This window comes from Vidua macroura, chromosome 25 (assembly GCF_024509145.1).
Source record: "Vidua macroura isolate BioBank_ID:100142 chromosome 25, ASM2450914v1, whole genome shotgun sequence".
NCBI lineage: Eukaryota > Metazoa > Chordata > Aves > Passeriformes > Viduidae > Vidua > Vidua macroura.
This window is the reverse complement of record NC_071595.1, coordinates 2,141,375-2,162,037: the sequence shown is the minus strand read 5'-3', so window position 1 is coordinate 2,162,037 and position 20,663 is coordinate 2,141,375. Positions and strand designations below refer to the sequence as shown.

At 57.6% G+C, this 20,663-nt stretch overlaps 2 protein-coding genes across 3 annotated transcripts in view; one reads left to right on the top strand and one right to left on the bottom strand.

Annotated features, from left to right (window-relative positions):
- The first annotated feature begins 7,789 nt into the window (after positions 1 to 7,789).
- Positions 7,790 to 20,663, top strand: part of FNDC5 (fibronectin type III domain containing 5) — a 15,025-nt gene continuing 2,151 nt past the window's right edge. Inside the window, exons 1-5 of the mRNA XM_053998547.1 lie at positions 7,790 to 7,885; positions 16,142 to 16,257; positions 16,570 to 16,768; positions 18,251 to 18,343; positions 20,325 to 20,458. Coding sequence (XP_053854522.1) covers positions 7,807 to 7,885; positions 16,142 to 16,257; positions 16,570 to 16,768; positions 18,251 to 18,343; positions 20,325 to 20,458 — 621 coding nt within the window. The 5' untranslated portion in view covers positions 7,790 to 7,806. The remainder of the gene's footprint in view (positions 7,886 to 16,141; positions 16,258 to 16,569; positions 16,769 to 18,250; positions 18,344 to 20,324; positions 20,459 to 20,663) is intronic.
- S100PBP (S100P binding protein) overlaps positions 12,558 to 20,663 on the bottom strand; it is a 23,672-nt gene continuing 15,566 nt past the window's right edge. The window contains exon 5 of one of the 2 annotated variants that reach the window (XM_053998530.1): positions 12,558 to 12,751. In XM_053998530.1, coding sequence (XP_053854505.1) covers positions 12,634 to 12,751 — 118 coding nt within the window. In that variant the 3' untranslated portion in view covers positions 12,558 to 12,633. The remainder of the gene's footprint in view (positions 12,752 to 20,663) is intronic. The other variant, XM_053998533.1, reaches the window with a different exon arrangement.

Below are 20,663 nucleotides of genomic sequence, written 5' to 3'. Positions count from 1 at the left end.
CGCCCGCCGCAGCGCCGGGCGGTGGAGGGGGGGCGGCACCGGCACCGGGGGCAGCACCGGCAGCATCGCCCGGGACCCCCCGGGACACCACGCACCCCCCGGGACCCTGCCCCACGGAGGAGAGCTCGGGGTGCAGCCCCTGGTACCCCCGGAGAAGGAGCTGGGGGGTCTCGGGGAGCACGGGGAAGTCTTGGAGAATGGGAACACTGGGAGCACTGGAATACTGGGAATACTGGGAACACTGGGAATACTGGGAATACTGGGAGGTTTTCAGGCTCTGGGAACACTGGGAACACTGGGAACATTGGGAGCACTGGGAATACTGGGAGTTTTTCAGGCTCTGGGAACACTGGGAACACTGGGAATACTGGGAATACTGGGAGGTTTTCAGGCTCTGGGAACACTGGGAATACTGGGAGGTTTTCAGGCACTGGGAACACCGGGAGAATGGGAAGGTCTTGGGGAATGGGAAGACTGAGAGCACTGGGAGCACTCAGAGCACTGGGAAGTCTTCAGGCAATGGGAACACTGGAAAGGAGCACTGGGAGCACTGGGTGGACTGGAAGGTCTTGGAGCACTGGGAACACTGGGAACACTGAGAAGTCTTGGAGGACTGAGAGATATGGGGGCACTGGGAGCACAGGGAGGGCACTGGAAGCACTGGGAGGGCACTGGAAGAGCACTGGGAACACTGGGAGAAGTGACAGAAGGTGCCAAGCCAGGCTTTTTGGGACTAGAAAGGGACATTTTGGTCTGGGTGTCCCCAGGACTCGGACGAGGGTAGCAAAGCCTCCCCAGCCACTCCAGCCAGGGGCAAAGTGGCTTTCAGAGTCCCGGGAAAAGGCTCCAGTGGGGCCAGATGCTCTCCATGGGGAGGTGCCATTCCCAGCAGGTTTCCCAGGCTCCCTGCACCTGCAGAGCCCGGGATGGCCGTGGGCAGCAGATGGCAGGGGCAGATGGGAGGAAGAGCCACTCTCCTTGGAATTACACAAACAAAAATGCATCAAGTGATTAAATCCAGGGCCCCACCGCTGGCCTGGGGGAGCAGGAATGAGCTGGGGTGGCTGCTCCACGATGGGGAGCTGGGGAAAAGGACCCAGCATGGGGCTAATTCACCCCAAAATCTCCTGGGCATTAAAAAACTGTGGCTGGAAGTGTCCAAGGCTGGGTTGGACGGGGTTTGGAGCAGCCTGGGATAGCAGAAGGTGGCCCTGCCCATGGCAGGGGTGGCACTGGGTGAGTTTAAGGTCCCTTCCCACCCAAAGCAGTCCATGATCAGTGAGGCCGAGGGGCTTTGGGCACCCACCAAGGTGCTTTTGGCACCTCTAGGCCTCAAAGTCCAGGCTGAAGCAGGGCAGGAGTCGGGGAGCAGTCCTGGCAAAGCATCCGAAACCCAGAGCTGTGTTTTGGAGCACTGGTAGGCAGCTCTTGATCAAACAGGGGTCGAAAACTGGAGCAGCTCAGGCCCTGAGGAGCACAGGGACTGGACACACCACAGGAATGAGAAATTCCTGCTGATAAACCCAGGAACCCTCCCTGAGCTCCAGGCAGGGGGTTTGGGCACTGCTGTCCAGCCCAGTGGAGCATTTTGGGAATGGGATTGGGCTGGAAACACGGGAACTGGGGAGGGGAGATGCTGCAGAGGTGTTTGCTTCTCTCCCGTTGTAGAAAGAGATTTGGGAAGTGGGGTGGGATGGGACATGAGCAGAAAGGTGAGGAAAAGGGAGATGTTTGTGCCTTTGGGAAAACATCCTGGGGGGCTGGAGCTGAGCACCCCACAGGCAGCAGTGCCAGGGCTGGGCGAGAGTGGGGGCCCCCAAGGTGGGGGTGCCACCTCCCCTCTGATAATCTTCATATCTATTTTAATCCTCCCGGGCATGAGTGACAGAGGCACAACTGACGCAGGCTGATTTGAAAGCATCCCATTTCTGACTCCAACCCGACCCTAAACCCACCTAATCCCCGAGCTGCAAGGGATTGCAGGAGGGACAGGGAGGATAATGCCCGGGAGGGGGGCACGGGCAGGGGCCTCAAACCCCCAGTGATTTTCAGGGTCCCTGGCACGGGGGGCAAACACCCCCCAGCTCATCCTGCCTGGCTCCCACCCCCTCCACCCCAAAATATCGTGGTTTTATAGCTGGAGCCCCCTCCAGCACCCCTTGCCACGGGGATGGGCAGCACAGCTCCCATGGGAGCGGTCAGGATGCCCTGGGGGTGCCAGGGCGGGCAGGGCTGGTCCGGGCCGGGTCCCGCTGGCCCTGTGGTGCATCCAGGAGATGCTGAAATAGCCACAAGCGCCGCTGTGGCACGTCCCCAAAGCTGCTGGGGACAGGCTGGGGTGCTGCTGATGCCTGCCTGGGAGTTCCCCCTCGTTTTCCTCCTGCTTTTCCTCCTCCTCCTCCTCCCTGCAGGGATTTCTGTGGGAATTTCCTGCGTTGTCATGGCAGCCGTGAAGCCCCCGAGGCTTCTCTGCGGCAGAGCAGGCTGGGGTGGGGCTGCAGGGGACACCCCGGGAGGGGACACCCCGGGAGGGGACACCGCGGTGTCCCTGTGCCCCAGGACAGGGGTTCAGGGCTCCCCGGGCTCTGCACACCCCTCTGTGTGTCCCGGGCAGTGTGTGGTGGCCTCGGCCTGGCCCTGGCTGTGGTCCCCAAGCTGATGGGGCTCGATGATGCTCAGAGTGACCAGAGCTTGGTGATTTGGGGTCCAGCATCAGCCTCACCGCCCTCATCAGCCCCGAGTGCCCACGGGAGCATCCTCGTGGGTGCCCACACAGTCAGGGTGGCACAGAAGGAGCCCGGGTGTGTCCAGGGAGGTTTGGTGCTCAGACACCATCCCTAAAACCTTCTGGGGTACCGGGACAAACTGGGACAGGGCAAAGCAGGAGGGGCTCAGCCCCTTGTTGTACTGGAGAACACAACCAGGGTGTCCCCAACTACCCCACAGACCCCCCCCCCCCACAGGCCCACGCTGTCCCCAGAGCCTGTCCCTGTCCCCAGAGCGTGTCCCTGTCCCCAGAGCGTGTCCCTTTCCCCAGAGCGTGTCCCTGTCCCCAGAGCCTGTCCCTTTCCCCAGAGTGTGTCCCTGTCCCCAGAGCCTGTCCCTGTCCCCACTGCCTGTCCCTGTCCCCACAGCCTGTCCCTGTCCCAGAGTGTGTCCCTGTCCCCACAGCCTGTCCCTGTCCCCAGAGCCTGTCCCTGTCCCCAGAGCGTGTCCCTGTCCCCAGAGCGTGTCCCAGTCCCCAGAGTGTGTCCCTGTCCCTGTCCCCACGCCCTGGCCCTGCGGAGGACACAGGGAAAGTAAGCGGGGCAGGGTGGGGCAGGGGCTGCGGGAATAGCCGGGGATTAAAAGCAAATACCCAGATAATGAGGATCTTTGGTAAAAAGCCCATTTGTATAATTTAAACCTCTAATAGGCTTCCTGGAATACAAAGCCCTTTGTGATGCCCCATCTCATCTGGATCAGGAGCCACTCTCTCGCTAAATCTTGCCTTAGCAGTGCGGGGATGCGGGGACGTTTCATAACATTTCATAACGGAGTGGTTCCATCCCGTGTCCCCGTGTCCCCGTGTCCCCGTGTCCCCGTGTCCCCACGTGCGGTGCCCGCGGTGCCGCCCTGCAGCACGTCCCGCTCACCTCGCCCTGCCAGCCAAGGTCGGGGCTCCTGGGGACACCGTGCCGGTCCCCGTGGGGCGCTGGCACCTGGACACGTGCGCTCAGCAGCGCCGTGGCACCGCCCCGGGCCCTGGTTTGGGGCACTTTGGGCACAGGCGTGTCCCCGAGCCACGGCCGGGCTCTGCCCCAGTTCCCCCAGTTTGGGCTCTGCTGGGGGGTCAGGACATGCCCGGGGTTGGCTGGGGGCTGCAGCTCGTCCCTGTTGTGTCCCAGCGTGGGGACTGAGAGCTGCGGAGGTGGCACTGCCACCCCGGGAAGGGCACGGCCCCGTTGGTGCAGGAATGGGTGACACTGGGGGGGTCTGGAGCGGGGGCGGGGGGCCCAGGAGGGTCTGGACCCAGATTTGTCCCTTGTCCCCCCGCCCTCCTCAAGGAACGCAGGGGTTAAACGCCATCACCAGTGCCACCAGTGCCACCAGTGCCACCAATGCCACCACTAGCCCGAGCGCAACGGCCACGCGCGGACCCCGGGCTCCCTCTCGTGGCTTCTCGCCCCTTCTCATGGGGCGACCGAGGGACCCTCGGGGACGCGGCGGGGCAGCGGCAGCGGGGACAGCGGGGCCGGGGGGCCTGGCCGGGGGTCTCCGAGCCGGGGGGTTCCGAGCGGGGGGACCCCAGTCCCCTCCTGGCCAAGCCCGGCTGCCCCCAGCCCCCTGCGGCAGAAGCCGCGGGGCGCAGCTGGGCGCGGGGCCGGAGTGCGGGTCCTGTCCCGGGGGTGCCGGGGGGATGTTGGGGGGGTCCCGGCTGTGCCCCCCCATCCTCTCTCCGGCTCCGCGGGGCCGGACCCGGCGCGGTGTCGGCAGATGGCAGCAGCGGCTTTCGGCAGCGCCGGGATGCGGGGGCTCCCCGCACTCCCTGCACCTCCTGAGCCCCCTGTATCCCGCACTTTCTGCACCCCCTGAACCCCCCACACCCCCTGTACCCCGCACCCTTTGCACCCCTTGATCTCCCTGCCCGTTGCACACCCCACACCCCCTGCATTCCCTGTATCCTGCACCCCCTGCACCCCCCAGCACCCTCAGCACCCTCTCAGGATGGCACTCAGCACCCCCTGCGCCCTGCCCAGCACCCCCCGGGCAGGACCCCATACCCAGCACCAGGATTTGGGGGGACCCAGACCCCAGAGAAGCTCCCGGAGGGTGCCCCCGCAGGTGATGAGCTGCGGGTGGGGTCTGCAATGGGGTGCAGGGAACCTTCCCCCCGCGGCTTTGGGGAGGTGCAGGTGAGGGATGGGGTCACCGAGCTGCTCCAGGGGCACAGTTACACCTGGGTCACCAGGGGAGCAGCAGCGGGGTCCCCCAGACCTGCCAACATCCCCGAGTGCCACCACAACCCCCCAAGGCTGGCACTGTGCCCCTTGGGGGACATCCAGGCTCGTTTCCCTCGTGGGAAAAGCCCCTCCCAACGGCCCCACAGCACACCACTGATTTAGGGACAATCTTTTGGTGTCACGGGGCTGTGGGCTCGGTGCTCGGCTCCTGCCAGAGCCCAGCCCAGTGAGGACGGGCTGGCTGTGAGGGGTGGGACAGCCGGCGGCCTCCCAGGTGTCCGTCTGGTGCCGGGAGAGGGAAGAGGAGCGTCTGCGGAGCCGGAGTGCGTAATTAGAGCTGTGACTTAATTGGCAGACGGGGGACGCGTGACGGGCGTCGTGTGACTTGAATAGTGATGGGCTGGGGAGGTGGAGGAGGCTCCGCACCGCACGGGGAGCCCAGGGGCGACCAGGGTGACCAGGACACCCCAAAAAGCTTTGCCCAGTGGTGGGAAAGGAGAGGGGACAGGGAAAGGAGAAGCACAGCGTGGGCTGTCCCATGGACCCGGGGGCAGCCGGGACCTGAGACCTCAGAGGGGACCTCAGTGCGGTGGTGACATCCCAGGGCACCCACTGAGCGTGGCAGAGGTCATGGGGCTGGAAAAGAGCAATGTTCCTCCTTTATTTGGGAAGGGGGAAAGGAAAAAGCCAAGGAATTGTGGTGTTAGCTGTGTTCAGCCTCTGGAAAAATACCAGGACACATCCAAAACCCTCCCGTGGGAGTCTGGGAAGCAGCAGGATGACAGGGACCAGCCTTGTCACATCTGCCAGGAGCCTCTGGGGCAAAACACTGCCCGTCCCATGTGCTGGGGCCCAGCCTTGGCTCCCTGTTGGCCCAGGATGGGGTCCAGCCAGGCAGGGAATCCTTGGTTTTGTGTGCCATTCCCTCCATCTCACTGCTGGGGGACTTGGAATTCCCTCTGTGGAGATGGGGAAGCGCTGCTGCTGCTGCTGCTGCTGCTGCTGCTGCTGCTACAGAGGCACATCCTGCTGGGACCTCCCTGGAGCCTCCCTGGAGCTGTTCTGGCATCACCAGTATCAGAACCCGGGGTTTGTGCTGCTCCAGGTGTGCAGGCCACGGAGGAAGCACCACCAGGAGCCTGAACCTGGCGGAGTCTCCTGCCCAGCCTCGTGTTCTGGCGAAGGAAGGCCCAGGGGAAGCAGCAGCCCAACCTGGAGCCACCCCTCTGCATGGCTGTGCCCAAATCCTGCTCCTTCCAGAGCAGCCATCCCTGCAGGGCTGTGCCCAAATCCTGCTCCTTCCAGAGCAGCCATCCCTGCAGGGCTGTGCCCAAATCCTGCTCCTTCCAGAGCAGCCATCCTTGCAGGGCTGTGCCCAAATCCTGCTCCTTCCAGCCCAGCCATGTGTGGCTGGATTTGGGGGCCCCCAAGCTCAGTGAAGGCACCTCCAGGAGCCCCCTGTCCATCCCGGGGCTCCTGCTCCTCCCCTGCACCGTCTCCAGCGCTGAAGTGATGAAATTTTAATCTGCTGCCAGGCAAGAGATGAAAGGGAGGCACCAGAGGCATTTCCCTGGGATGCAGCAGGGACCGTGGCACAGACACCATGCTGGGAATTGTCATCACCCAGGCTGGGGAAAGAGAGGTGGAGTGGCACGGGTTTGGCAGGACAGGGCTGTCCCCTGGCTCTGGCAGAGGCTTTTTGGCTCTCCCTTGGGTGCCTGTCACTTGTCCAGGAAGAATCTTTGGGGAGTCCTCAGCTGGAGGGTCTCACTGTGCCCCCCAAGCAGCACGGCCAGAGGGATGGTGGCAAGGGGATGGTGGCAGGGGCTGCCAGAGCCCCTCACACCTGATTCACCCCCCTCTCCATCCAGCTGCATGGATGAGCAGAGAAAAACCATCAGGCCATAAACCAAACCGTAGGGACCAGGATTGCCATAAATGTGGGGACGCCACTGATGCTCCTGGGACAGACAGACAGTGAGGGACACACAGCCAGCACCTCCCACCCACAGCATGGCCACTCAGGGCTGTCCCTGGGTGCTGGAACGTGCCACCCGTGCCCAGAGCCACCCAGCCCATGCCCAGCCCCTCACGGGGCCAGGACACCCCGGTGCTGGTGGGGAGCAGCAGAGGGGTCACAGCAGGGCCCCCCTCCAGTGTCGCATGATTTGGCAGCTGAGCTGGGGACTTGGATTCTGCTCCCATCACCAGCGAGCATCAATCAGAGGGTGCCGGTTAATTAACCTGGAGGCGCGGCTAATTCCAGACGCTCCTGGTATCCTCTCCCCTCGCAATTCGGCGCCTGCTGACCCGCAGGGGCTCTGTGACACGCCGGCGGTGACACGTCCCCGCTGCTGTGCCCCAGGGCTGCTCTCGGTCGGGATGGGACCCCCCGGTGTCCGAGCACCCCCGGGACGGCTGTGCGCAGCCCCGGCGGGGGCGGGAGGGGTGGCACGGAGAAACTGAGGCAGCGAGCGGGGCCGTGCTGGGCGGGGGGCCCGAGGCGCCCCCGTCCCGCCGCCCCCGGGGCCGGGGGAGGGACCGGAGCGGGGCTGCCCGGCGCTGCAGCGGGCGGAGCCGGGGCTCGGCGGGGCCGCCTCCCGGTCGAGCCCAGCCGTACCGTACCGTGCCGTGCCCTACCGAACCGAGCCGAGGCGAGCCGGGCGCTGCCGGGCAGAGCGGAGCCGCGCCGCACCGGGCGGCACCGGGCGGCACCGGGCGGCACCGGCGGTACCGGCGGCACCGGCCCCGGCGCTCTCCGCGGTGCTGAACGGCTCCGCCGCGCCCGCAGGACGCGCCGCCGGCGGGGCCCGGCCCGGCCCGGCCCGGAGCGGCTCGGCCCGGCCCCGAGCGGCCGCGGGGGATGGAGCCCTTCCTCGGCTGCACCGGCGCCGCGCTCCTGCTCTGCTTCAGCTACGCCGGTCTGCGCCCGGTGGAGGCAGGTACGGGCGGCCGGGCCCCGGGAGCGGCTGCCGGGATGTGGGGAGGGGGTTCGGTGCCAGGAGAGACTCCCGGGGGGGAGCAGCGTGAGCGGGCAGGGCTGCGCCGAGGGGACGGAGTTTGGGGGCGCCGGGACTTTGCCGGGAATTGGGTGCGGAAGAGGCGGCGATTCGGGACGCGCAGCCCCGCGGCACCGGGCTCGGGCAGCGCCGGGCGCTCGCAGCCGGGCATCCCCGGAGAGGGAGATGTGGAAACGGGGAGAGAGAGCGGAGCCCCTCGCCCTGCGCTGGGCAGGGCCAGGGGCACGTTTTGGGCACCTGAGCAGCGGCCCCGGTTCGTGTCACGGGGCTGAACCGGAGTGGAGGTGGCAAAGCCGGGTCTGCTCTGCCAGTGCCCCTTCCCGGCTGTCCAGGGCCCAGCCGGGCTCTGCTGGGAGCCCTGTGAACGCTGGGGAAGCACCGTGGCCCCAGAGGAACCCCGGTGGCCCCAGAGGAACCACAGTGGCCCCAGAGGAACCACCTCTCCAGGGGCACTGCACATCCTGGCCACAAAAGCCAGGCCCCTCCGAGCTGAGCAGCTCACCTGGAGTGGGGGATCTTTGGTCAAGGCAGTGGTCCCTTGAGCTGGACCTAATTCTGGAGCTACCAGGATGGACCCAAGTCCACTCTTGCCTTCACTGGTCCCAGAACCCCCTGCGTGGGTGTAAAGTGGGCAGTGCTGGTGGAGCTCCCCAGCCCAAACCAGCCGAGGGCTGTCTCCTTCCCTGGCTGCAAGATGTTGGTGGAACAGCTGCTTTGATTTGCAGACTGCTGATTGCCAGGATATCTCGCATTCCAGGAGGCTGGGGGTGATTATTAGGGATGCAGAGCTCCAGGGAGTGGAAATTCCTTCGCTCCAGCCATCCCTGGAAGTTGCTGGAGTTACATTTGGGCTGCAGCAAGCCCCGGATGCTTTCAGCTCTGCCACCCGTCCTTGGCCAGGCATCGGTTTCTGAAGTTGCTGTTTCACAAGTGCCAGATCTGGGGAGATTAATGAAACATTCCCAAAGGGAGGGAGCGATGAGGAAAACACCGCGGCACAATGGAGGCGTCTGCAATTGTGACAGCACTTGGGGTTTTCTGTAAACTAGGCCACTTCCCTGCTCTTCCTTATCCTTGGATCACCTCAGTTGGCATCTGAGAGTAAACAGGGAGTTGTGTCCCTGCCCATAACCACCTCCTGCTCCTGCCAGGGCCGGGAGGTGTCCGTGCCACGTTCCCGGGAGCTCACGGTGAGCTGTGTGACGTTGGTGTGGTGCCATGTACCCCCCACTGCCTCCTCCTCCTGTGTCACCCGTGCCAAGGGTCCTGACGAGCTCTCCCTGCACCCAGGTGAGGCAGAGAACTTGTGCTGCCCCTGTTTTCCAGAGCAGGAACAGAGGGATGAGGGCATGGAGTGATTTTCCCAAGGTCACACAGAGGTAGTGGCAGCGTCACCACCAGCTCCGTGTCCCCAGCCCTGCTGATGATGTGGCCACAAGGCCACCAAGGCACACAAGCCAAGAGTCATTGGAAAAGCCCGTGGGGAGGAAATCATTCGCAGGCAGGGATGGAGGCTCCAGGGTCTGTCCCTTTTGGACCCAGAGCTTGTGTGAGTGGGTTTAAAATAATTCCTGACATGAGAGATTAAAGCTGTCATTCCCAGGAGGGACTGGTGCAAACTCTCCCCTGGCAGTGCCAGGGCAAGGGCTGGTGAGTGGCACCGAGCACAGGCCCTGCTCTGAATACAGGGATTTTGGCCAGGCAGGACCATTTTTTGCCAAGGTGATGCCAAGGTGAGTGAGGAGGTGAAGCAGGAGCAGGATGACAAGGTGGTTGAGAAATTATCTTCACACTAACACTCTTTGGCAACCCCAAATCCCACCTGGGTGGGGGATGCCCTGCTATCATTCCCACTGCTCCCGACAGTCCCTGAGGAAACACTCAGGATGGCTGGCAAGTCAGGAATAGGATTTAATTTTGCCCTTGCTCTGCCAGCAGTCCCCTCATTAGGCTGAGCTAATGAAGAGAGGGGGGCTGGGCTGGGCTCAGGGCACTGCTGAAGGCTCAAAGAGCAGTGGGGTGATAATGGAAGACCCCAAAATAGGCCACAGCCCCTGTGACTTGCAAACAGCCTCACTGCAAGGTGCCAGCCCGTAGAGCAGCTCAGGTCAGGTTTATTTTTGTGAGATGGAGAGCAGAGGTGACACACAGCTCAGGTAAAACCTCCCCCACCAGCACAGCTCTGGGCCAGCCCTTGGGACCACAACAGGCTCCAGTTTGAGGAGCCCCTTCACAGCTCCCCCACCTCAGCTGCCCAAAAAGGTGCCAAATCCCCCTGGCTGGATTCTGAAGCATGTCCTCACCCCCTGAGTCACTGCAAACCAGCCTCACCCCCTCCCCAGGCGGCCCCCCAGCCTTGTGGGGGGAAGGAGAGCAAAGCAAAGGTGCCAATCTGCCTCCAGGTGCTGCTCCCCAGCTTGTCCGAGCTGGATGTGCTCCCCTGAGCCCGGGGAGCTGGGATCACCCGTGGATCAGGGTGAGCAACAAGCTCAGCACGCTCAAGAGAGCAGCAAAAGGTCTCTCAGCAATTTGGAAACAACAAAACAACTCATTGCAGCCCTTTCCCTCCATCCCAGAGGCCGGGGAGATTCCTGGCTGGCTGTCGAGTGGCATAAGCACTTTATTGATTTCTGCCTTTGGCGTGGGAGGGATTTAATTGGGATGAGGAGGTTTCTCACCCCGGTGTCAGGCTCTCAGCAGGGATGATGCTGTGAGAGGCAGCCAAGGTTGAGCCACGCTCTTTCCAAATGCTGTCTCCTGCTGGGAATCTGCTTGTGGGAAAGGGAGATTCCTCCCAGAGAGATGTGCTTGCCATTATTAGCCACGCACTCCGTGGCAGTGCCATCCATGTGCTGGTCCTGGATCCATCCTCACCCTTTGGATGTTCATTGCTAAACAAACTCTTGCTGGTTTATGAAGTGCCCAAGGGCTGAATTAGGGCCTGGATCGAGTATAATTCACTTAAAAGCAGAAATGTATTGAGCAATGAGGCTGCAAACCTTTGTGTGTGCAGTAAAAAGTGGGATACAGGAGCAGAGCTGGGACAGGAGCAGGCAGCAAAATCCTGGGAGAGTTCTGGTGTCAGCAGCCAGCACTGTCCAGGAAATTCCCAAGCTTCTTCACTCCCTCTGATTGCTCTGATACTACAGAGGTGTGGGATAAGAGGAGCTAGAAAAGCCTGTGGTACCCAGTTTTCCATGGATATTTAGATCCTGGATTAAACATGCCATGATGGGAATGACTCTGCTCCGAGTTGGCAACATTTAAACCCAGATTGTGGCACTGGGGAGACCTGAGAGAATCCTGCCTGTCTCTGGGACTCTCCAGGATAGAAATATTCCTTCCTTTTGCCCCAAGGAATTCCCAATGGCTGGCTGGCCACAGTCTCTGTGCTCCCTGAAAAGGCACCACACTCCTGGCAGCATTTCCAGCACGTTTGGGCAGCTGCTCCCTGGGGAATCAGCCACAGAGCCAAGGGGTGGGCAGGAGGGGGCTGGTGGCCTATTAATATCCCATTTTTATAGGGAAGTGAGCAGGCAGCAGGAAATAATTGCCTCTTTCCCAGCTGAAGAACCACCAGTTGGCCTCTCTGCTCTTTGAAATCTCGGGATCTTAGCAAACAGCTCTGCTTCCCGTGGGGCCGGGAGCGGGAATGATCCCTGCTCCCACACATTCCCCTGGGGCTCCCTTCATTAAAACCCTCGGGAATGCTGAGCCATGTGCCAGCCCTTCCTACACACCCCATAAAACCCACAAGCAATTACATCCACGGATGGGATCCATGCTGGGAGAGCACAGAGAAGCAGCAAAAGCAGCTCTGTGTGAATCCACACTCAGGGAAAGGACAGAAAACATCACATGGATTTTAGGGATGCTCCTTTCATTGTGGAGGTCGCGTCCTTTCATCTCCTGCGACCCAAGGGAAGGTTGTGGTGCAGAAATCAAGAGATGCTGGGAATGAAGGCTGGGATTCACTGCTTCCTGCAGGAAGGGGCAGCTGGAAAGCAGGGAATGAGCTGCTTCGCTCTGAGGCAGCTCAAGCCCTTCCCAGCAGGGAAGGAGCTGCTTGGGAGAGGAGCTGAGTGAATTGGAAAACGCTGGGAACACAGCACAGCCTCAGGAAAGATGCAATTCCAAGCACTTCCATGGGAGAGGTGAATTCAGGGGGTTTTGGGGACCCCTTGGCTGGAGAGATAAATCCAGAAATACACTTCAATTCCAGACCTGTGGCCTGGACTTGTCTGGCCTGAGGTGACCCCAAGGGTGTGATATTCCCACAGGTTCCTCCTTTCCTTCAGTGATGCCTCTGTGGCCTGGGTACCTCCCTGATCCTACCACACTCCCCAGGGTTTGGACACCCCAATATTCAGCATCCTCCCCATTCCCAGGTGACAGCAGCAGTGGGATGGAACAAACCTTTTCCCTGCTCTTTTTCCCCACCCCTCCCATCCCTGCCACAGCTCCCACGGGGAATCCAACTCACAGGGAAGCAGGGGGGGCTCCTCTTTCTCGTGCCACTCGTGCCCACAACGAAGCCAGGGACGAGCTGTAAAGCCTGTGTGGGGTTCCTCTCTCTCCAATTAAAGTCCAACAATAACGAGGAAAACATTTAATGGAAGGCTGGGAGGGGTTCTCAGCACGGGGAAGGGATGAAGGATCATCTCCAGGGCTCAGGATTTCTTGGTGCACAGCGGGGGCTCCGACCTGCTCCTGCCAAAAGGGCCCCAGGTGCAGCGGAATCGGGGAGGGCTGGGACACACGGGCCTGGGGGATGGGAGATTTCGGATTCTGTGGGAAGGAAACCAGATGGGATTTTAGAAATCCTCCGTTTTTAAGCTGCTATTCATGTTTAAAAGTCCAGATTTCAAGCTGAAATCATCAGGGTTTCCCTTAATGAGGGGTGGGGTGATTTCTGCTGACATGAAAATGAGAATATTTTTCCATCAAAATTTGGGCAAATATCCTCTGCTAGTTTGCAGGGTAGGATTTGCTCCAGCATCCTGCACTGGAATGAAGTGCTAAACCAGGAATCTTGCACCATTCCCTTATGGAGCAGACAAGGAATGTGCTGCCCTCAGCAGCTCTGGAGTAAACAGGCACAAAAATAAAAACCTTGATCCACAACCCATTCCCTGCTATCCCTGCAGCATTCCCACCCTCTGTGCCCACTCCCAGAACACCAGCAGCTCTCCTGGCTGCCTCAGGCACAGAAGCAAAGTTTCCAGGAGTTGCACATGACTCTAGAAGGAAACAAAAATTTGGATTTGGCACCTCGAGGCCCTGCTCGAGCTGCCGACCCCCTGCAGCCAGCTGGGAAATTACAGGAATTACACCTTTTCCACCTGATCTCAGCCAGGCTGGCACTAACAAAGAGCTTCAACAGGCCCAGGGAGCCAAAAGTCCTGTGGAATATCTTGGAACGGTGTTTTAGGTCTTAGGAAGTCATGATCTCATCATTTCATCTCTTGGGAACAGGGAGAAAAGCAACCTCATGGATGAAAATTTTGGTTCCAAATTATTCCTGCAGCTCTGGGAGCAGGAAATTCATTTTCCTGGGTTTGTATATCTGTCAAACACAGTTTAATTCTCTTTTTAGTGTTTTTGTGCTGGTTTGACACCACTGATTTGGGTGTAGCAGTGCAAGGGAAGGCACACTGGGATCTGCTGGATTCCTGGATTTTAGAGCTCCTGACTTCACTACCCCATCCCTCTCTCAGGTATTCCTACAAAGAAAGATTCTAGAATATTCCTGACCACCCACTGCAGGGGATTTCTCCATCACCTCCATCCAGATTCCAGCTTTGGAGGCCTCAAGCTCTGGGTTTCAGCTTTGTCAAGTGCTTCCCCCCTGCCTCACAGCTCTCCACCCTCTCCCACCACTTCCCAGGAGAGTTTTTTGCTCTCCTCCAACTCTTCAAGGTCTTCCCAACTCCCCCACATCTTATGCCATCAGGAAACTCGGACACTTTTTATGCTGTGCCTCCCTCAAGGTCACAAATTTCAAAGGGGACCTGAACACTCTGAGTTCTGTTCCCTTTTCCCAACTTTTTTTCCATGATCTCTGCTCTCTGCTCCTGTGGGGTTAATTCATCTCTTTTCAAAGCCCTCCTCCAGCTGAAGCTGGCTAAGTCAGTGGTAGCTCCTAAAAAAAAAATAAAAATTTAGCTCCTAAAAATACCCAGGCAAGACAAGCACGGCGGGATTGAGCCGGGAAGGGCGAAGTGCTTGGCTGCAGCTGGAGACTGTTTTGTCTCCCATCCCTCAACTCCGTCATGTCCTCCGTATGTTCCAGCAAATTCATCAGGCATGACTCACAGACCTTCCCCGTGCACATTCCTGTCTGCTGACCGCCCCTTCCTAAAATTAGACTCGACTTTTGTTGGCTCAGTCACGGGGGAAGGTGAAGAGCTGCAGACCCACGTCCCTTCCTGGTGTCACAGCCGGCTTTGGAAGGGACTTTTATTCCAGGATGGGGAGAATGAGCTGTCTCCTTCCTCGGCTTGTCATTGATCCTGCTGCTGCAGGGAGGGTGAGGATGGTGAGGGATCCCATCCTCCAAGAGGATGGTTGGGGAATTCTGCCTCATTCCATGAGGGCCAAGCACTGGGAGATGAGAATGCTCTGGGTCAACACCAACTCCATTGTTACTCCAGAGAGGAATGACATCCCTCTGTGGAATCAGAGACTTGCTGCTCCTCCTAAAGTCCTAAATTTGTGTGAATTCACCCATTCAGTGACTTTTTTTCTTACTGAGAATCAGTGTAGCTCGAATGGCTTCTCCAGACATTTTATTCCTAAAGCTCTACCTGCTGGCTGTGAAAGGAATGAGGGATCACTGTGCCAAGTGACCTTCAGCTGGGGAATTCTGTGCTCCTCTGTTCCCGGGGGAACATTCACCAGGAGTGATGTCAGACACTGACACCACAGCTTAAATATTTTCAGCTCCATCCAGGCGGCTGGGAATGACCATAAATCCAACAAGTGTCACTGGAGATGGGCACAAGTGCACCCCTCTTGTACTGGTGACCTGTCCCAGCCCCAAAGGGGTGGTTATAATTAAATAAATGAATTAATTTCTATAAAAGTTGGAATAAAACAACTCTTCCTCACCCTACTGACCTCCTGGGGCTACTCAGAGCATTCAATGCTTTGGGTTCAGAGCAAAGCTGAAGATTGTGAATGAAATTTAACCAGAGGAGTGGGATCAGAGTCCAGCTGGAAGAGCTGTGCCAAGCCTAGGAGGCAAAACCTTCCCTTGAGAAGGAAGGGCTTTGGACTGGGCAGCTCCCTTGGGAAGAGGCTCCTGGGGAGGTTGTGCAGGAGCACAGCTCTCCTTGGCAAGGCTGGGAGGATCCTGCTGGAAATTCAGCTGTGCTCTGGAACTGGGAATAAACAGAGCCTCAGGCTCCTGCTCTCCTGGCCTGCCCTTTCCACATTACAATATCCACCGTGTCCTGGCAGCTCCAAGTGGATGCTGGCTGGATGTGCTCCGACATCAGCCACAAAATATTGTAAGGGACATTTTCTGCCAGAGAAAAACAAAAGAAACTCTCCCAGTTATTCCACTCCCGCGTTTCAGAGCTCTGGAATGCTCATCAAAGCATTCGGAGTGCACACGCCCATGGCAGAGCTGGAATTTCCTCCCAGCTGTCACTGTCAGGCTGTAACAGGGAAAAATGGGGCTGGGGAGGAAGGCATGAATGAGCTGCTCAGGGCTCGGCTGTGGTGTTCAAGGAATTCTTCTCAAGGGTCGGGTATTTCACACATGAAGTCGTGGAATGGTTTGGGTTGGAAGGGACAGGAATGTCAGCCAGTTCCACTCCCTGCCATGGGCGGGGACACTTTGCACTGTCCCAGGTTGCTCCAACCTGGTCTTGGACACTTCCAGGGATGGGGCAGCCACAGCTTCCCTGGGCAATCTCCACCACCCTCCCAGGGAAGGATTTCTTCCCTATATTTAACTTAAATTTCCCCTCTATCAGTTGGAACCTGTGTTGAATGTAACTCATATTCTCAGGTGACATCTCCTAGCTCCACCCTGGCAACTGAGACCTGGAGTGCCTGCAATTTCCAGGTCACAAATCCAAAACAGATCCTGAGGAAGGTCCTTTCCCACTCCTTTCCTTGCCCTTGCTGTGTCTCCTGCCCCTGTAAAGGCTCTGCTCTCCCTCCTTGCAGACAGCCCGTCAGCTCCAGTAAATGTCACAGTCAAACACCTGAAAGCCAACTCGGCCGTGGTCACTTGGGATGTCCTGGAAGATGAAGTTGTCATTGGATTTGCAATTTCCCAACAGGTACCGTGCCTAGAATTGCCCAGTTTCAGCCATGTCCATCTCCCCCCAGGTGCCCTTGGTTCCCAAATCCTCCTGCTGCAGTTTAAGCCCATTCCTTCTCGTCCCGTCCCTCGTGGTCCCGGAGGGGATTTGGCTCCCCCATCCCCCTTTGCAGCAGCGCTTTGTGCCTTGGTGGCTGCAGAGAGGGAAGGATCCTGATGGTTTCTCCACATCCACGTGGTGGGCAGGGCAGGAATCAGTGGCCTTAGGTGACAACAAATGCACAAGGGGAGGCCTCTCCACCACTCTGTGCTCTCCTCTCTCGGCTTCCAGAAGAAGGACGTGCGGATGCTGCGCTTCATCCAGGAGGTGAACACCACCACCCGCTCCTGTGCCCTCTGGGACCTAGAGGAGGACACTGAGTACATTGTGCATGTCCAGTCCATCAGCATCCAAGGCCAGAGCCCTGCCAGTGAGCCAGTCCTCTTCAAGACCCCCAGGGAAGCTGAGAAACTAGCCTCTAAAAATAAAGGCAAGTGTGGGTGAGTTCCTACGTGGCCCCTGGGACACAGGGCTCCGCAGAGAGGAACCAGGATCCTGTGTGGTGAGAGGAGCTGGGAGAAACCCTCTGGGATGAATAGGATAAACACTCATGGGGCTGAGTGTCCTCTCGGGATGTGCTGAGGGGACACAAGGTGCCAGGGAGGTGCTGCTGGACGTGGCTGCTCCTTCTCCCTTCAGATGAGATTTAACAAAGTGAGGAGGAGGAGGTTTGCAGCTCTGTGTCCTGCTCCCAACAAGTGGAGAATGCCAGAGGGAATTCCTGGCCAGCCTGTGAACTCATGTGGAACCAGCCCCCCCTGGATGGCACTGAGCACACCACTGTGCTCACAGGGCACTTGTGGGGTTCAGGGCGCCTCCTGTGCTTGGGTTTCAGGGAAAAAAATACCCAGAGGCTCCCACTTTTCTTCCATTTTCAATATTTCTGCCAAATCTCAGAGAGCTGAGGTTGGAAGGGACCTCACCCAGTCAGGGTCAAGTAGAACAGATTGTCCAGGATCACATCCAGCTGCGTTTTCATTACCTCCAGGGAGAAAATCAGACACTTCCTCACTGGCAACTCCTTCAGTTGTTGCTCTTTAGCCAAACCAGGCTCTTGGGGGTTTTCTGTCAGCAAGAATCCTGCTCCAAAGAGGGCCTGGCAGTGCAGGGCTGTGGGGACACCCAGGTCCTCCCCTGCCTGCTGAGGGCCCGGCCTGTTCCAGAGCTTTTGGCTGTGGTTCTGAGCATGTGAGTCCTTGACTCTCTTTATTAAACTGGTCTGGAGGCTGTAAATCCTGAATTTCTGTTTATCTGGAAGCACTAAGAGGAGCATGCTCCTTTCCTAGGGGCCTGAACTGTAATCTCTTTAATGCTTTGAAGCCAAGGAGGCGAATTACGTCCTGCAAAAAGGCTCTGCTCCTTTCTGAATCCCAGGGCTCCGCTGAAAAATATCCTGCTAGGCTCTCCACGCTCCTGAGCTGGAGCTGCTGGAGCATGCCAGGCTTTGTGACAGGTGCAGATGGCACTAGCAGGGACAGGGCCAGCAGAGAGAGCAGCCATGGGGACAGATAACACTGCCCTGTCCCACTGCTCCTCCTGAGCCCCGTCACCTCAGGGTGCCACAGGATGAATCCTGGAATCCCAGACTGGTTTGGGTTGGAAGGGACATAAAACTCATCCTGTTCCACCCCCTGCCATGGGCAGGGACACTTCTACTATCCCAGGTTGCTGCAAGCCCCATCCAAGCTGGCCTTGGACACATCCAGGGATGGAGCAGCCACAGCTTCTCTGGGAAATCCATTCCAGCCCCTCTCCACCCTCACAGGGAGGAATTCCTACCTAAATCCTAATCCAAGTGCCCCAAGGAGTCTCAGAACTCTGTCCCTGACACACTGCCTGGGGTTGGTGGCACTCCTAAACCAGGCTCTGAGCTGGGCTTTGGGTCTCACAGAATCTCTTTGCCCCTGTGCAGATGAGGTGACAATGAAGGAGATGGCGAAGAAAAACCAACAGCTGCGAGCGGGGGAAATTCTCATCATTGTTGTGGTGTTGTTCATGTGGGCAGGTCAGTCCCAGCTCTCTGTCAAAAGTAACATCCACGGGATATCCTTAGGAATGCCTGGCTGCACGTGGAACCATGGAAGAAACCCTTCCCCCCACAAAAATTACGGAGTTCTCAGCTGTAAAGGCACCTCAAGTTGGGCTTTGCAGCTCGAGTTTGGTCCAGCAGGAAAGAAGAAAATGGATTTGATGGAAGCAATTCCCAATGGCTGATGCTGTAATCTCACTTTTTTTCCAGACTGCCCTGATTATGATGCCCTCAGCCATAGAATCATGGAATGGTTTGGGCTGGAAGGGACATAAAGATCATTTTGTTCCACCAAACCTTCCACCAGAGCAGACTGCTCCAAGCCCTGTCCTGGAAAGTTTCCAGGGATCCAAATATCCAACAGGATATGCCTTGAGTCCTTCAGATATTACAGGTTGCAGTAATTTTCTGGATATTATATGACTCCAATGCTCAGGCAAAACAGAGTTTTAAGAGTCTTGCTCTCCACACCCATTAATTTCTATCTATAGTTATTGTTATAATTGATATTTATACTTACATTTATATTTATATTTAAATTTTCCACAGAAATTTCCCCATCACAGAAAGAGATAGAGGAATCCAGGTGACACTGCATCAGATCCATGTACAATAATTTTTTTTTTTGCCCTTATTTGCATCTCCAGAGACTGGACAGCAATTATTCCTAAAGCCAACAATCACATGAAAACCGAAACAATCTTAGAAGATTTCCAGAACCTCTAGGCCATTATTTTTTCAGCATTTATGCCGTGTTTTAGTTGTGCACATCCCAGTTTTAATGCCCTGCCAGGGAAAATAATCATGAATAATTACATGGGGTGACTGAACAACTGATTCATCTCCTGCTGTAGAATAATCTGAGATTCGGATCAGCTGGGAACAAAGAATTTGCTAATCCCATAATTTCCCTTCCGGACAAATTACTTACATTTAAAAAGCAACAGGGGTGTGGGGAGAATCTCTCTGCATCAAATGGGTTCTTTAAAAAGTCTCAATACACAAAAACCTCCTTCCAGCTTTTAACCTGTCCTGTATGACAATATTTGGGAAAATCCAAATGGAACCAGTCCGTGCCCAGGGCTCTGAACTGAGCCAAGCCCCACCTCTTGTGTTTCTGGTATTTTTCATGGCATTTTCCTTCTTTATGTGCCAGTTTTACCCAAGGAAATCACACAAGGAGTGGCTGTGGCAGATGTTAACGCCTTTTCTCCCGGAATCAGCCATTTACCTACATTCCCAAAGAAAGAATTTGGGCCACTGTGTTTATCAGTAAAGCCTGGGGGCAACTGCCACGCTGGTTTTATAGAGCAGTTCATGACGTGATGCTGGAAGATTTAAATCTATTTGGCTATTAAGGAAGATTTTTCAAGGAGGGAAAAAGCAGCATCTGCCTGGATCCACTTCACCTACGTGTCTGGAATCCGCAGGCAGAAAGGTTATTTGGTGGAAACATCACATAAAAGCTTCTCAGACAGACATTTGCAGTCATCTTACGTGCCACGGCTGCCCCTGCTTCCCTCTCCACGTGCCTGGGTGTGTGGGGGAGGAAATTTCCACTGGCAGCTTGTGCTGGTGCCCATTTGCAGGTGCTGGCAGGTTCAGAACCTCTCCTCTGCCAGCTCCAGAGGACAGGGAGCAGAGGACAAGGAGCAGAGGACACATTTTCACCAGGCAGAAATTCCGGGAGCTCCAGTGCTCACTGAACCGTGGGGTTGGTGTTGGTCGAGGTCCAAATGCAGGGCTTTAAACCACTTCATAACAGGGAGGCTGAAATATAATTAATCTTCTGTCGTCCTGTCTAACTAGTTTAGCATGGAATTAAGGGAAGAGCCAGAGGGCAGCCTGGCTGTGGTCTGGGAGGAACTGGGAATGCTGCCGAGGCTGGCCAGAGGGATCTGTGATCTCTGCAGGCTGCTGAGCTCCTGGGTGTGATGGTGATGCTCTCTCCCGGCAGGGGTGATCGCCCTGTTCTGCAGACAGTACGATATCATCAAAGATAACGAGCCCAACAACAGCAAGGAGAAAGCCAAGAGCGCCTCGGAGAACAGCACACCCGAGCATCAGGGCGGGGGCCTCCTGCGGAGCAAGGTGAGTGCCCGATTTGTGCTAAATCAGCCCAAAAAAGCCTCGGTTAAAAATCCTCCCCGCCCTCTCAGGAGAGATGCGGGAAGGGAACACCCTCCACACCCACGGCTCTGCTGATCAGGACAGCAGCGCTTCAGTCCCACCCCCAGGATCCTGCGTGGCCGCGAAAAAATCAGATTTCAAGCCACGTTTCTGGATGATCTGAGCA